This window comes from Sinocyclocheilus grahami, unplaced genomic scaffold (assembly GCF_001515645.1).
Source record: "Sinocyclocheilus grahami isolate Dianchi unplaced genomic scaffold, SAMN03320097.WGS_v1.1 scaffold148.1, whole genome shotgun sequence".
NCBI lineage: Eukaryota > Metazoa > Chordata > Actinopteri > Cypriniformes > Cyprinidae > Sinocyclocheilus > Sinocyclocheilus grahami.
In genome coordinates, this window is record NW_015505327.1 from 582,143 (window position 1) to 600,390 (window position 18,248).

Below are 18,248 nucleotides of genomic sequence, written 5' to 3' on the forward strand. Positions count from 1 at the left end.
ACAGAGGCAGACAGTGAAACGATGGAGCAGAAATCCACCATGTCAGATCCAGAGGAGCATGGAGCGGAGCAGGCAGAGCATGGAACCCTGACGGAGAGGGCAGGGAAGGGAGCCATGAAGGAGCAGGCAGAGCAGGAATCCAGGGTGGAGCAGAGACATGGATAGACCACTTGACTGTGACAGAGCAGGCAGAGAGTTCTTTAATGGTCTCCTTGGCCGTGACAGGACAGTCTGTGAGTTTGTGAACGGTCTCCTTGGCCATGACAGGACAGTCTGTGAGTTCGTTAATGGCCTCCATGGCCGTGACAAGGCAGACGGTGAGTTCATGAACGGCCTCCTTGGCCGTGACAGGACAGACGGTGAGTTTATGAACAGCTTCTTTGGCCGTGAAAGGCAGAGAGTTCAGAAGCGGACGCCACCGTCGAGGCTCTGGAGTGGTGGCCATTTTGGCCGGGGACTCAGGCGTGGCGGCCATCTTGCCCGGGGACTCAGGCGTGGCGGCCATCTTGGCCGGGGACTCAGGCGTGGCGGCCATCTTGCCCGGGGACTCAGGCGTGGCGGCCATCTTGGCCGGGGACTCAGGCATAGCAGTCTTGACGTGAGCAGACTCTGGAATGGTGGCCATGTCGTGACCAGGCTCTGGAATGGCAGCCATGATGGGACGAGGCTCTGGAATGGTGGTCATGATGGGACGAGACTCTGGAATGGCGGCCATCTTGCAAAGAGACTTATGAGTGGCGGCCATCTTGTGAAGAGTCACTTGAGTGGCCGGCATGACTGGAGCAGGCTCTGGCTTGGCAGACATGACATGGAGATGCCTTGGCATAGCAGATGTGACGTGAGCAGGCGCTGGATGATCTTTCCCCAGGCAACTGAGAACGTAAGGGTTCATTTAAACCAAAACAAAAAATGTCCTTTAGTGCCACATCATTAAAGTCCACACAGTGACAGAGTTCACAAAAGTCTTCCACGCAATCCTCAATAGTGTGGTTACCTTGACGAAGGCGCAAAAGGCAAGAAATTGCTGGGTTCATAGTTGCAGTTGAGTATTCTGTAACAAGCTGTCCACTAAAGGTGAGTTTAAGAACTCAAGTGCAGCTTTATTCCAAAAGTAATCCAAAATACAAACATAATCCAAACAGAGACTTGACTTGGCATGAACAGACTTGACTCACCAACAGCAGGTTACAACATCAATACTCGACAGGAGACAATGGCAACATGGCAATGGCAACTATATCTTGTCACATGACAAGAATCAACCAATGAGAGACAGGACACATGACTAAGAACCAATCAGAACATGACACAATGAACAAAGGAACCAATAGCAGGAAAACAAGAGGGCAAAGGAACCACATGACTAAACAGGAACCTTGACTAAACTCCAAAATAAAAGACATGAAAACAATGAACAAGGAACAAAATCCATGTTACACCAATAATAGATATATACTTAAGTAATAGATACTTAAATATTCTTAAATACCAAAAAGGAAAAAAAAAGTTAAACATTCAACACGACTAATTTCCTGTCAACTGTCAACACTGCACTGGCTACCTATTAAACATTGTATAGATTTTAAAATCTTGCTTATTACTTATAAAGCCCTGAATGGTTTAGCACCTCAGTATTTGAACAAGCTCTTGTTACATTAGAGTCATCCACGTCCACTGCATTCTCAAAACTCTAGCAATTTGATAATACCTAGAATATCAAAATCAACTGCGGGCGGCAGATCCTTTTCCTATTTAGCGCTAATATTAAAATCCATTTAAAGGATTTTTAGGCTGCATTAATTAGGTCAACAGGAACCGGGAACACTTTCCATAACACCCGATGTACTTGCTACATCGCTAGAAGAATGGCATCTACGCTAATGTAGCCAGTTCAGCCCTCACGGCTCAACTACCCCTCTGCGTTGTGATGTGGGGTGTGGAATAAACACTGGAGTCAGTTTGCTGGTTCAGTTGCCCTTTATGTTGAGTGCTCTGCATCAGTAGAAAACATGCAGTTAATTATTCGTTGTACAATCAAGCCTGCTCCTGCTCGCTCTGCTCAGACCTCCCGCGGACTGCAGCAAGAGTTCACAATACAGAGAATTTCATATTTTACAAGATGAAGAAATATTATAAAGAAAATAGTAGAAACTAATGATCACTTCAAATTCAACATAACTACATATGCAGAAGAAGTGTTATATAAAAGACTTCACTTAATGAATTCAACATTTCCAGCATTTTGTATATACATAAAACAAATTCAAGTTTGAACACACAGAGAAATTATGAAAACACATAAGAAACTGTCCCTGCTCAGTAGAAAACATGCAGTTAATTATTCGTTGTACAATCAAGCCTGCTCCTGCTAAACATTCACACAAAAAAAAGAGAAATCAGCAGTCAAGCTTCATAGGCTAACTTTCACAGGCTAATTTTCACGCTGACAACGTCACACAGCATTCTCTCGGTTAAAACTACACTTTTGCAGGTTAAAACGGCTTTAAACTCAGTTCTAAGAAAAGGTAACACATTCATGTAACTCATTTGCACATCATAACAAAACACTGATCAAGTAATTGGTGATTATTTCCCTTTGAACACGCTTCTGACCAAGACTGAACAAAATGCATACTTCGCTCTGCTCAGACCTCCTGAAGCAAAAGCGCGCAGCGCGCCAGTGGCATCACAACGGCGAAGCACTCGGAACTCATAAAAAAATAAAATAAATATTTTTCTTTTCTCACATATATATATATATATATATTATTCATCAACAGAAAAACATAAGGATTTTGAGTGAATTTACAATAAAACAATTTATAATCAACACCTGCTACACTAATATTAGTCTGTTTGTCTCTTATTCCAAGGTCACCGTAGTCTGTTAAGAAAAGGTAACACATTCATGTAACTCATTTGCACATCATAACAAAACACTGATCAAGTAATTGGTGATTATTTCCCTTTGAACACGCTTCTGACCAAGACTGAACAAAATGCATACTTCGCTCTGCTCAGACCTCCTGAAGCAAAAGCGCGCAGCGCGCCAGTGGCATCACAACGGCGAAGCACTCGGAACTCATAAAAAAATAAAATAAATATTTTTCTTTTCTCACATATATATATATATATATATTATTCATCAACAGAAAAACATAAGGATTTTGAGTGAATTTACAATAAAACAATTTATAATCAACACCTGCTACACTAATATTAGTCTGTTTGTCTCTTATTCCAAGGTCACCGTAGTCTGTATCCAGATCAGATGGTCACTTCAGTCACCCGGATCCAGTACGTATCCAGACCAGATGGTGGATCAGCACCTAGAGAGGACCTCTACAGCCCTGAAAGTCAGCAGAGACCAGAACAACTAGATGAGCCCCAGATACAGATCCCCTGTAAAGACCTTGTCTCAGACGACCACCGGGACAAGACCACAGGAGCCAGTTGAGTCCTCTCCACAATGTGACTTTGCTGCAGCCTGGAATTGAACTGCTGGTTTCGTCTGGCCAGAGGAGAACTGGCCCCGCGACTGAGCCTGGTTTCTCCTAAGGTTTTCTCTCCATTCTGTCACCGATGGAGTTTTGGTTCCTTGCCGCTGTCGCCTCTGGCTTGCTTAGTTGGGGACACTTCATTTCCAGTGATATCGTTGACTTGATTGCACAGATACTATTTAAACTGAACTGAGCTGGATGATGACATCACTGAATTCAATGATGAACTGCCTTTAACTGAAAATTTAGTATTTACTATTGTCACTTTGCATTATTGATGCACTATTTTCCTAATTAATGCTGTACAGTTGCTTTGACAATCTGTATTGTTAAAAGCGCTATATAAATAAAGGTGATTTGACTTGACCAATATAATGTACAGTGCCTTGTGAAAGTATTTGTACCCCTTAAATTTTTTTCAAATTTTTTTGTTGCTGCCTTATCTTTAAATTACTTTTTTTCCGCATCAATCTACACTACATACACCATAATGGCAAAGCAAAAAACAGGTTTTTAACATTTTTGCAAATTTGTTAAAAATAAAAAAAACTTAAAAGATTCCATTGCATAAGTATTCATACCCTTATCTGGGACAGTTGAAATTTAGCTCAGGAGCATTCATATCACTTGTAGATGTTACTACACTTCTAGTTCAAAAGAACTGCCTGTAAAGCTCAAAAATAGGATTGCATCAAGCCACACATCTGGGGAAGAGTTCAGAAAAAATTCTGCTGCATTCGAGGACTCTTCCTAGAGACGGCCTCTTGGCCAAACTGAGCAATCGATGGAGAAGAGCTTTGGTTAAACTGGTGACCAAGAACCTGATGGCCACTCTAGTTGAGCTCTATGATCATATGTGGAGATAGGAGAAACCTACAGAAGGACAAACATCACGCCAACACTCCACCGATCTGGTCTTTATGGCGGTATGGCCAACTCATTCCTCTCTTCAGTGAAGACACATGAAAACACACTTGGAATTTGCAACAAAAAAAAAAGCACCTAAAGAATCCTCAGATTGTGAGAAACAAGATTCTCTGGTCTGATGAACTGCTATTCAAAGCATCATGTTTGAAGGAAACCATGCACTGCTCATCACCTGCAGAGTAGCATCACAAAAGTAAAGTGTGCTGGTAGCAGGCTGTTTTTCTGTGGCAGGGACTGAGGGGCTCAACGCACCAAAATATTGAGATAGCCTTAAAGAAACCCCAGTCCAGAGCATTCAGAACCTCAGACTGGTCAGAAGGTTCACCTTCCAACAGGACAATAACCCTAAGCACACAGCAGGAGTGGCTTATAGACAACTCTGTGAATGGGCTTGAACCCAGTCAAACATTTCTGGAGAAACCTGAAAATGTGCGTCTGCCCCCATCCAGCCTGACAGAGCTTGAGAGGTAAATAGGTGAGGACAAGAATGGGATATAACTGCCAAATGCTGATGTGCAAAGCTTGTTGCATCATACTAAAAAGTCTTGAGACTGTAAAGGTGTTTCAACTATGTACTGAGTTAAGGGGATTAATACTTATGCAATGTACTTATTTAAGTTTTTGTTTTAAAATGCATTTAGTAAGTTTTGACAATTCTGTTTTTGCTTTGCCATTATGGTGTGTGGAGTGTAGACTGATGTGGGGGGAAAAAAGAAATTTAAAGTAGTTTAACATAAGGCAGCAACATAACAGAACATGAAGAATTGAATACTTTTGCAAGGCACTGTACATAATGTCTCTCATAACCTTGTACTCCAGTTATATATGATTAAATGCACATTATCATTCTTTGCTTGGTTTGAGCACATTGTCATTTTTTGCATGGTTTGAACAGCAGCTATGCAAATTTTCCTCTATTTGCTTCTCTTTTCTGCCACGGTATGGGAATCCCAAAGTAACAAGGAATTACACAAGCTTCAGTCTGGATCCAGCCGAAGATCTGAGATGACCAACACTTGAGAAGAGATGATGCCAACCCCTCCAAGGACCTCTGATGACGCCAACCCTGAACCAACATGAAAAACGACCAAATTTTACTAAAAGTTTGATCATAACATAAAACCATTTATGTTAATAGTGTTCACCGTTTGTTTGAATACATGTCATTAACCAACTGCATGATTTTTTTGGTCCATATGGACATCACCACTTCATTTTCTGTTAAGCTTATTTGTAACAATTTGTATCGTGAAAAGCACTAAAAATAACAACAACAACAAACAAAATCACAGTATTTAAAAAAAAACTGTGAATTGTTTATCTGTTTAATTTGGATAAACTTCAGATTAAAGTATAATTCACCACGACCCACAAAAGTCTTCTGCTCAGTATGAGATCACAGATTCAAGAAGTGGTCTTTTTCTGAAGGGAAATTGAGTGGCAAAAACACCTTGACGTAGGCTATTGATAAATAAAACAATGATGCTAAAATTATTCTTCAAAAACTTCTTCAAAAACGTCCAAATTCTATTCAGATTTTCAGTCTTGCTTTTACTAACCACCAAATGTTCAAACAACGATTTTATAAGCAAACAGCGTCCTCTTGTGCTCATTTGAAGAAACTGTTTGTACCTTTACGCGAAAAAAATCATATGCGCAGTTGTTTTATGTTATTTTATGTTTGTTTTCTGTTATTTTCAGCTTTATTATTATTATTATTACAATTAGTTTTATATAAATTGTATTAGAACATTGAATGTAGCATTAAGGTACTATTTAGCAACCATTTCTACATGTGGATATCAGCAAATTCAAAATTTTGAATAATAATCGCAGTTAATTTTTGTAACATTATTCTGTCTATTGACACATCTTTACTTAGTTCGTTAGTTTATTCATGACTCTGTGACGTGTGGACCGTTTAAGTTTCGTTTCTCCGCCTAGATTAGTTTCGTTTTCACCAAGGGTGTGGTTGAGAGTGCGTTCAGTTGTCGCCGTTACCTTGGACGTGTCAAAATGGCGGAAAATATGTCTCTACTAGAGGGTCTAGAGGACGAGTTGACTTGCAGTATCTGTTTATGTCTATTCGAGAACCCGGTGAGTTTAATCTGTGGACACAGTTTCTGCGCCAACTGTCTCGAAGCGACATGGAACGACAGGGTATCATCTCTGTCCTGCCCTCAGTGCCGAATGGTGTTCACCAGTAAACCTGAACTAAAGAAGAACACCGTCCTCAGCGCGGTGCTTGATGCCTATAGAATAAAAGCGGGTGTTTCTGAGCCCGTCAAGGAACATTTTGAGGTGAAAAAGACAGATCCAGATGCGATCAAGTGTGACAACTGCATGGAAGCCAAAGCGGTCAAAACTTGTTTGACATGTATGGCGTCTTATTGTGAAGATCATGTCAGGCCTCACCGAGAGAATGCCATTTTTCGGGCCCATCAACTGTGTGATCCGCTGCCAGATCTGATGGAGCGTCTCTGTTCAGATCATGGCAAACTGATGGAGTTCTACTGCAGTCAGCACCAGAGTTGCATTTGCAGTACCTGTCTGCAGGACATGCATAAAGGCTGTGAGTTTATCACGGCAGATGAGCGGCGCTTCAAACAAAAGGTAGGGCCTTTTTGTAAACCTGAATGTAGAAACAGACGTGAACAAATATGATAGATAATCCTGAAAATTGCCTTTACCGTAGCATGATATACTCAAGTAATATCACACTAGCAAGAGCGCTGAGTACCCTGATATCAGCGTTCTGTAATGTCATGACAGTAATCATCACACATTTCAAGTCAAGTCACAGTTCTTTGTATTGGCCTTTATACAATACAGATTATTTCAAATCAGCTTCACCGAAACAAACAGTGTCGCAAAATTTACTTATTAAATTATTTAACTTTCAGCTGTACAGACAGTTGTCATTATTCAGCTTAATTTAGGTTCATGTTCAATAACATGTTCAGTGTTGCAGTCCATTAATTATAAAACATATTGAATTCAGTTATAAAGCAGCTCAACTTAAGATAGTATCATGATTCAGCTAAAGTAAACACGTTCAATTTTGATTCTATTTAGTTCAATGACAGAGCTGATGTTGAAAATTTCATATATGAAATTAATTAATTTAAGCAGCTCTAGAATTTTCAACTCAGTTGTTGATTCAGTTCAATTCAATAACTGTGTCAATGTCGCAAAGTTAATCAATTATGAACTCAAAAGGAAGCTCAACAAAAGACAGCAGTGTTTTATTATCCAAGTGTCCAGTTCTAGATTTGTTCACATCTGATAGTGTCAGTGAAGGCAAAATAATAATATTTAATAATGATGGTCTTTTAAGCCCCAACTGAGCAAGCCAAAGGCGATAGTAGCAAGGAACCACAGAACAGACTTATACACTGATCAGCCAAAACATTAAAACCACCTGCCTAATATCATGTAGGTCCCCTCTGTGCTGGCAAAAAAAGTTCTGGTGCACTGAGGCATGGACTTTACAAGACCTCAGAATGTGTCCTGTGGTATCTGGCACCAAGACATTAGCAGTAGATCTTTTAAGTCCTGGAGGAGGTGGGGCCTCCATGAATCTGTTTTGTTGGTCCAGCACATCCCATAGATGCTCAATCAGATTAAGATCTGGGAAATTTGGAGGCCAAAGCAACACCTTGATCTCTTTGTCATGTTCCTTAAACCATGGTGGCATGTGTCAAAGTAACATCCACATAAATGCTAGGACTCAAGATTTCCCAACTTAGCATTGGCAAGAGCGTAACACAGCTTCCTCCGGCCTGCCTTCTTACCATAGTGCATCCTGCTGCCATCTCTTCCCCAGGTAAATGACACACATGCACCCGGCCATCTACAGTACCTGATCTAAAAGAAAACATAATGCATTAGACCAGACAACCTTCTGCCATTGCTCCATGGTCCAGTTCTGAAGCTCACATGCCCATTTTTAGGCGCTTGCTGCTGTGAACAGGGGTCATCATTAGGGCCTTTCGCACCGCAGGAACCTTTTCATAGTACCAGAACTAATTGTGGAACTACCCACTTTTTGCCGTGTTCGCAAACTGGGAGCGATTTTAGTACCGGACTGCCTTTTTCGAGGACCAAATTAGCTCCTACTCCGGAGCAGGGTCTAACCAGCACAACTGGTACTAAAGTGACGTAAGTAGACATTGATTGGCCAAACGCGTACGAAACCGCCCTCACCCGCCATGATTTAAAACGCCGTGTAAACATACTGTAAACATTGTGTCAACTTATTTCGCAAGTATGGAGAACCGCGATAGATGGACGGACGCTGAAGTGCAGGCACTTGTATCAAATGTAGCACTGCCAGTTGTCGTTGGAGATTCTTAGTCCTCCTTCCCGTTCTTTCAATGCTTTACGCAGCCTATACGTCGACATTCCATGTCTATTATTGTGAAACCCGCGAGACAACAAAAACACAGCTCCGATCACAGCGTCCTCCATCCTCCTGTTGTTAACGTTGTTCTTTGTTTACGTTGTTGAACGCCGCACACAAATGACGTCACTGTGTGTCGACCATCTTACGTACACTGTCGGTGCGAATACAACCCTTTAAATAGTACTGGGAAATAGTTCGCGCAAAATGTGCGAAAGGCCCTATAGGCACTCTGCCTGGCTACGCAGCAATTTCCAATGCACTGTGTTCTATGTACACTATGACACCTTTCTATCATGGGCAACATTAGGTTTTTCAGCAGTTTGAGCTACAGTAGCTCTTTTGTGTGACCAGACAGGCTAGCCCTCACTCCCCAGTCCACATGCATCGAGACTTGGGTGCCCATGACCCTGAATCTGATTATTTTCGCATGCCCATTTTTTTCTGCTTCTAAAACATGAAATTTAAGAACTGACTGTTCACGTGCTGCCTAATTCTTCCCCTTGACAGGTGCCATTGTAGCAATATAATCAATGTTATTGACTTTATCTGTCAATGTTTTTAATGTTGTGGCTAATCATTGTATAAGCGTAGATACCATTCTTCTTTCAATAGGGCCTTTCGCAACAATTATCAATGTACAGTACTAAAGTACTGGGATGATTTTGTGTGAACTATTTCCCAGTACCATTTAAAGGGTTGCATTCACACTGAGAGTGTGTGCTAAGAAGTGACGTAAGCCGGTCGACAGCGTCGTCATTTGTGCGCGGCGTTCAACAACAGAAACAAAGAACAACATTAACAACAGGAGGATGGAAGACGCTGTGATCGGAGCTGTGTTTTTGTTGTGTCTCGCAGGTTTCACAATAATTGACATGGAAAGTCGACGTATACATAAAGCGATTGAAAGAACGGAAAGGAGGACTAAGAATCTCCAACGACAACTAGCAGTGCTACATTTGATACAAGTTAAATATACAAGTTAAATGATAAAATCGCACCCACTTCCGGCGGTGCGAAAACGCCAAAAAGTGGGTAGTTCCACAATAAGTTCTGGTACTATGAAAAGGTTCCTGCGGGTGCGAAAGTCCTTAATGTAACAAAAGTACATCAGGTGTGAAGTGTTCCTGGTTCCAGTTAAAGGTGCAGTGTGTAGATTTTAGCGGCATCTAGCGGTGATGTTGCGAATTGCAATAAATGGATTAGCCCTCCCCCTGAGAAGCTACGGTTATCGTCATCTGAGACAGCAGAGTAGCCATTCAAGCGTTTCTTACTCTTCTTACTTCTACGAACGACCTCTGCTTCTAATAAACCACACGACAACAACTACTACTACTTCGTGCATCTTCAACGTAGCGACGATGCAAACTACCTCTAAAAACTAGGGGTGCTCCGATCAGGGTTTTTAAGGCCGATCACCGTTTGCCGATCACAGAAAGCAGTATCTGCCGATACCGATCTTTTTAAAGCCTTCTTTTTATCATTTATAACTATTTATATTGATACTCCAATCAGAATTTTTAGACATTTATTCAGGGCCTGAATTTCATTTTTGAAAATGGGGGGAATTCCCCTCTTAGGTGACTCTTGTGAGGGGGGGAAGCAGCACGGACTGTGCTTTCACAGAAGAGTCCGCTACTGATCCGTGGCTGTTTACCACAAACACAACATTTATCCATTATTTTGATTTCAAATCCAAACATTGTCACTAAAAATGCTTTTTCAGCATTGTGATTCTTTTTTTACACAGTAAAGTAATACAATCTTTCACAGACATGTTTAAACTCAATAAATATAAGCAACACATTATTCAATGATTTTTACTTTTGCATTTACTTCTAGATTTATATATTAAGTTGCTCAAGCAATTGGCAAAACATTTAAACTACTTTTCTTACCATTGACCGAAATAGTCAGTTCTACTGCCTTTTCTTTTGCATTGAAATCTTTATTACAAGCAATCCTGCGGTTCATAAAGAACTTGGTTTTCCTACCTCCACTAGTGCCATCTCTTATTGCCTTGTTTATCTAAAAGTGCTCTTTTCCTTTAAAAATATGTGTTGACTGTGAAACACAGTAGACTTTAATCATATGCATTTATGGTGTAATTACTACATTTTCGTGTCAATCCATGTTCATATTTACTGCAAACAATGCGGCTGTTACTTTAATTCAGTGCTTGCAGCGCAGCAAACATAGACTCGGTGTGGAAACGATCTCTGCACTGCTGCAGACGCGCCGCTTCTGGAACGCACTGCCGGACCGTAACCTTGTGCAGTGAACGCTTTATTAATCCGTTAACATGAGCGAGGAAAAAATATGCACCGCATACGCACTGCAAACGGAGTGCGTGTGAATTTGGCATTATGTGTGTGCGCTGCCAGTGTGCATGAGCGCTCAGTCTCCAGGAGAGCGCGCTAGCGCTGAATGGTTAAACACTTGCAAGAATTAAAAAGAAATGCAATTTATAAACTTTAGTGATCATGTAACACTGCCTCGACTGTGCAAGTGACAATTCCTGTGTCAACTGTGCAGCGTGAAGCTCGCTTATAGACAGACGCGATGTGTGGTGATTTGAAGCCAACTGCGTATTTTGAGAGAGAAAGAGAAAGCTGTTTGTGAAATTACATCTCACACAAGGTTTTCAAATTACTTTATAAGTTATTTAATGAAAAAAATATGAAGGTGAGTACCTCACCTTCAGCATTATAATTATTTCACCTGCGCCGGACAGAGCCTGAGCCTGTGCTGCTGCATGTCGTGCCAAACCTCTCACAGCAGCGTCATCAGCTTGAGATCGGCCTTTTAGAGACCGCCGATCAATCATCCCAATGTGATTATCGGCCGATAGTGATCGGTAGCCGATCAATCGGAGCACCCCTACTAAAAACACGAGGAAGAAACTAAGAAGAACAACAGTGATGAAACATGCTCTGTAGAGTAGTTTGTCCATTTAGGGCTACTGTAGAAACATGGTGGCACAAAATGGCGACTTAACCATGGAGGGGGAACCGCGTTGTATGTAGATAGAAATGGCTTATTCTAAGGTAATTAAAACATAACGGTGAATTTTGTAAGGTATTTATACACCACTGAAAACATAGTTTTGTATGTTACTTTGCATTTCTGTAAACAGATTCTCAAAAATGTTACACATTGCAACTTTAAGCTAATTAAGTAAGGGATTTGGAACATCCATATTGATTTGAGTTTAAATGTTTTATTATCTCTTTAAATGCAAAGCTTCCGCAAAGAAAATCAGTTCCTAACAAACAGCTTTGAGTCTAGACTAAGTTCAGACAAGACATTTAAGGCATAATGTATAGTTGTATCACTAATTACACAGCTTTTTACCACATAAATAAAGACAAGGATATAAAATGTAATTTGAGAAGAAAGTGTTTTAAAATCGTACCTGTTTATTATCTTACAGTTTTTGTCGATTGCTTAAATACATTTCTTGAAATTGTGACTCCTTTTTTCGAAACTCTAAACACAAATCCATAACTTCTCACCCAATTCCCCATACTTCCTATTTTCAGGTCAAAATGAAGCTCTCCACTCAAAACTATTCAATCTTGCTGGAAAAAACAAACAAACTTCGCCCTCAGACATGACAGACAAGCCCTCAGAAACACACACACAACAACATAGTTTTACACACTAATGAGATCAATTCATAACACTGTTGCAAAAACCTTCTTTTGGCAATCAGGTATCATTTTACAGCTCAATGTCTATTACAGTATACAACATAATTATATGATACATGTTACAGTAAATATAGCAGATACAGTGAAATTCAACAATAAGCTTTACAGTAAGAAAATACTATTTTCATTACACTGCTGTAAAGAGATCTTACAGTACAGTAGTTGAAAAGCACTAGAAAGGAAAAGGTCAAATACCAAAGAATTGCATATGAACACAACAGAATATAGAGTCATCTCTTAGTACATGTAAGAAGTACTGTACTTGGCTACAGATCAGTTCAGCAGTTATGAGTTTGAGGGTGTACAACTTGTTCTTCAGTATTTACTGTACATATAAAAAATAAAAGTTCTCTCATCTGAAGTACTGCTACTGTTCTGTCATTATGTTTTATCTGTAAGTAGTATTGAAAGCCTGTAGATGAGCCTGTAGGCCAGCTGTCCTCATGCACAAAAGCCTGATCAACTATAGTGCTGTGTATTTCATCAGGAATAAATGTCCTTTGACCCCGTCCCCTTCAGTTTTCTTTCCCACTCCTCTTCCTCTGTCTCCCACTAGTAGGATTCATTTTCCAAATCACATAATCACCTGTGCTCCTCTTTATATCATCCTGAGATTCTGACCTGTGTGCCATCAGTTTTGCTACTTAATGTTCACACATGGATAAATGTGTGCTATTTGTGTTCATTTTGTGATTCTTGATGTAGCTAAATTGTGTTTTCTAAATGAGAACATGGTTAAACCTGTGCAAAATGATGCCGTTCTTGTGTAGAGTTTTGCAGAAAACACTGAGCAAGTTGGAGCATGTGTGAAAACAGGTGAAATGTGTTAAAGGTTTTGAGAAACATGTCTTTGTTTCAGGAACTGTATGAATGGTTTGGAAAATTGTGCCAAACGAAGCAGTTATAGTGTGTTAGCAATCGAGAAAAACTGTAAATCCATTTCAGTGAACAAAACTATGGGATCAGATTCCCGGCTAAAGTATTGCAGTCACGGATAAAAAAATAACAAGCGTGAAAACAAAATGTAAAAACGCAAGTAAAAATATATTGCACAAGATTTAAAAATGAAAGCAAAATTTTCTGAATAGCAAACAATGGTCACAGATTGAAAAATAATAAGCGTAAATCAAAAAATGTATAACGCATTTTTAAAAATAAGCATGAATTTAAACATGTTTAAACACGTTTAAAATCATATTGCACAAAATTTAATATTAATGCAAATTTGTCTGACTTGCGCACAAAATCATGTTTTCCTTGGTTATATTTCTCTGTTTTTTTCTGCTCTCAGACATTTTCTGCTCATATTTTTATTTTTTGTATGCTTGTGCTGTTTTTCCCTTCGCTCTTGTTTCCACACGTTCTGCGCTTGCTTTTCCAAATGTTGCGGTTAGAGTTTCATGTAAATCAGAGCTAGATTAAGCGTCATCATTGGTCCACTAGTTCTAGATTGACAGCTCCTCCTCTAGCCAATCAGATGAAGAGGGGCGGTGCCATCACTCCAACGCACCTCATTAGCTGCCGATGCTCAGTGTTCTGTTCACTTGTACAGGTGAAAATGGACAGCTGTCAGCTGGGAAACATCTTTCCATACAGGACACCATTATATGTGTCTGTCTGTCACTGCTGTACACCTGCCTGGTGATCCGTTAACGTTAAATGAGTAAATTAATTATGAATAAATGAATGTAATGTTTTTGCACTGACTAGGCTAGATCTGACTGCTGATCAATGAACGCGATAGTGTTACAGAGGCCAGGTGGATTTGATATCCACAATGATTTATTTGCATATTGTGTTTATTTACATAAACACTATGCAACATATGCGACAAGCTACATATATAATTGCATAACACTATCATAATGTTTTAAATATATAAAGTTAGAATACAGCAACAAAATGAAAGTAAAACAGCCAGCAGGTGGCGGCAAGTATCAAATTCATTCAAACGGCAGTTTCATTCAGTGAGGAATAAAGTGAATCATTCAATATAAGGCTGCTGTGTATTGCTTGTAGGACAATGTTCTGCTGTGGCTTTGTTTGGACTCTTCATCAAGCAAAATTAGAAAATAGGTACAATATTAAACTCACTCAAAATGTGCTTGTTATATTAATTTTATACTACAGTTCAATAAAGATTTTCAATGGAGCTGATATTCAGGGAAAGCACTCTTCCTCATGTGATATTGCTTAGCTGTATGTCATTTTATAATCTAAACACAACAACTTTACAGATCTTCTTTATGCACCAAGAGCTTGTAGCACTCCAAAGAGAAAGGAAAAATTTAAATCGCATCATATGACCCCTTTAAAAAACATGATAGTGTGTTATGTGTATGCTAGCTTGCTTAAGTACTGAAGAGCTGAACCATCCAGCAAGATGTTAAGTTATTTATATATATATATATATATATATATATATATATATATATATATATATATATATATGCGTTTAAAGGAAGCGTTTATATTTATATATATATATATATATATATATATATATATATATATATATATATATATATATACGTTGCTTAAAGGGGCATTCCATCCCAAATGAAAAATTGTCTCATAATTGTACTCGCACTGTCCCAGTGCTGTCCAAAATATATAAGGCTTTCTTTCCTTCGATAAACACAAACAAAGATTTTTAGAAAAATTATCAATTCCTGAGTCCATATAATGCAAGTGTACAGGACCTCCAAAGTTGACACTTTAAAAACCACACAAAGTGAACATGACGGAACTTCATGTGACATCAAACTATAAACCATTGCTTCAACTGTCATAGGCAGGTTCATAAGTTTTTCATTTAACATAAACATCAGCACGTTGTGAAACTTGGTCGATTCTCTTTGATAATCCTCTATGCTTCCACATAGAGGATTTTCCCCCCCTGAATTTAGCATTAGGAAGTTACTAGTTCTCCAGTTTTTAATATCAAGTATGCATTCCATTGCTTTTGTAAATCAATAGGTTTTACCAGGCCTCAAGGAAATATCGAGTTGTCTGTTGTCAGCATAACAGTGAAAACTAACTCTGTTTCTGAATGATATCGCCCAAGGGAGCAAAATGGTGAAAAGAAATGATCCTAGTACTGAGCCATGCTACACTTCATGGTGATCATTATGACATCTCTTCATTTACTACTACAAAGTGATAACGGTCAGAATAAATACAATTTAAACCATGCAAATGCAATTCCACTAATACCAACATAATTTTTTTGTTTTTTGACTATGCAAGAGAACGTTGTGGTTAGTGGTCAACCGATATATCTGCCAATATTTGGCATTTTTCAAATATCGGCATCGCAGTAGGTTTTTCTGTTTGGCCGATGTGTTCAAGACGGGACTTTTATTTTGACGGTGCTGAGAACGGCAGCGCCTGAATGCACACCGATCACATTCTCCCTCTTGTTCGCTGTTGTCGTTCAGTTATGTCTAATATGGATAGAAGTCTCTCTAATAATCAGATAGAACTGTTAAAGGGGTTGTTCAGTGGTTGTTTTCTAGGCTTGTTTGTGTTTATGGGGTGCAGTCTAACATGTGTTAATGCTTCGTTTTTTAAAAAACGCATTATTTTACACATAATTTACCTTTATTCCACACCGCTCTGTCCCTTCTCTGAGAAACACGCTGATCAATTTCCTTCTTTTATGAAGCACCTCCTTCAGAAATAGGCGATGGGCTCTGATTGGTTAGCTAGCCCAGTGTGTTGTGATTGGCTAAACCGTTTCTAGTGTGCTTCTTAACGTCCCGCCCCTCTCCTCAGCGGCATGTTGTATTGTAAACAAAGGCGTCGTTAATATCGCTTATCAGTTTGAGCTTGATTGAGAAGCAGAGGATATTATTGAAGAGGATCATGCAGAATCTGTGCAAGCACGACTTTTAATGGTGGGCCTATGTTTTTTGTTTGTTGCTGTCTCATACTTTTAGATACGCTGTTATTTGTAAATGCTACTGCTTATGTTAGCTTTTAATATACAGTTTTATCCTGATTAAAGCTTTAATACAGTACGGCAACTGCACACGGGTCCATGTTTAACGCTTCTCATAGCAATGTGAAAATAAGTGTATAATTGTAACAGTTCATTGCTGGAGCTGAGCTCAATGAGAGAGAGAGAGAGAGATGCAGAGTGTGCAGAGCAGGGCGATGCGAGGAACAGTATTAAGAACCGCTGCTTTAGAACATTGATTTTGAATCTTGTGAATCCATTAGAATTGTTAGAAGACAGAATCGCGATTCATATATGAATAGATTTTTATGTGCACCTCTAGATTATTACGAGCGCAGCATGGCCTTCGCCCCCTTTGTTGCCTTTTCCCGAGGGCGGGGTTTATCTGGGTTTGTGATGTCACGAACTCGGGAAGTAACTCGTTGTAGTCCCTACCAGACGTTTTTGTAGGCATTAATCCGCCAGAATTTTAAAAGACGATATCTCCATTTGCATTGAACTTTCAGCTTCGTAACTTTGCAGATATTGTTTATGCTCAAACAGCAACATTACACACTAACTAACGTTAAAAAAGTGAAATCGCAATGAACCACCCCTTTAAACTAAGGAATTAAAATGTATACAAAAAAGTATTATAACGATTGCTTTAATATTATTTGTAATAGAAAGGCAAACATTATAATACTTTCTCATTTGCCATCAGCATTCAGTAAATACGCATTTATATAATTTAAACAAATCTTTGAATGACTAATGAACATTTAATTTCACAAACCTTGCAGACTTAGTCGAATCTAGATGAGATCTTGTGATGTGTGCATTTGTATCCTGCATGATCGCGTGCTCTCTGCGTGACTTTCAGTCTGTGCAAATTGAATGCTGACAGGAGGAGAGTTCTGCTTCACTGGAGATGCGCGATCGACAAACTTTAAACTAGTGATTTAAAATTATGCTGCACTTTATGCATTTGCCCACTGTCATATTCATGTCATTTTCATTGCGTGCTGTATGTAAAATGAGTGTTACCTTGGCTTTATTTGAAAAAAAAAAAATATATGATTCCCAATGCTCACAAACTTCCCAGAATACTGAGTGCCCTGTTGGTTACAGTGTTTATTTCCTTTTTAATTAGATTTTTATTAAATATGTATTTATTTGTGAAAAATGCTTTGTCTTCTAAAGTAGGCCTATAACGGGCATAATACGAAGTTTTGTATACAAGTGTAATAACAGTAATAACAGTAGCGGAACAGTGAACCGTGTCTACACCGGACGCGACACCGCCGCGTCGCAACAGGTTGAGTCTGTCTAGTGTCTACACAGGACATTTGAACGCTTTGTCAGTACCTCATATCAAGAACGAGGCAGTTTACTGTCGGGGATTTGTCATGTCGTGTCGTGCCGCATCCAGTGTAGCATCACTGATTATAATGAGTTTTATAGTATTTTGTCGCGCCGCGCAGCTTGCGTACTGTAGACAGGGTATTTAACTTTCTTATTTAGGCTACTTTCTTGTTTAACTGTATTATTTCTTTGATATTTATTTTAGTGTTTTGCAGGCTGCGTATTGACTGACTAAAGTGCTAAAATAAACACGAGCTGACGAGTTAAATCGGGTGTGTTAGATGAGTGAGACAGTGCTGGGCTGCTCCAGGACAGTTTTGAAAACCATTTCAGAGACATGTTCTTAAATGTGACTCATATAAAATATATTACATGCATGCACAGTTTTAAGGCAGCTTTAA

At 39.3% G+C, this 18,248-nt stretch overlaps 1 protein-coding gene across 2 annotated transcripts in view; it reads left to right on the forward strand.

Annotated features, from left to right (window-relative positions):
- The first annotated feature begins 6,395 nt into the window (after positions 1-6,395).
- The window catches only part of trim25 (tripartite motif containing 25), a 34,238-nt gene continuing 22,385 nt past the window's right edge, over positions 6,396-18,248 (forward strand). For both annotated transcript variants that reach the window (XM_016281210.1, XM_016281211.1), the window contains exon 1: positions 6,396-7,040. In XM_016281210.1, the coding sequence (XP_016136696.1) occupies positions 6,444-7,040 (597 nt within the window). In that variant the 5' untranslated portion in view covers positions 6,396-6,443. The remainder of the gene's footprint in view (positions 7,041-18,248) is intronic.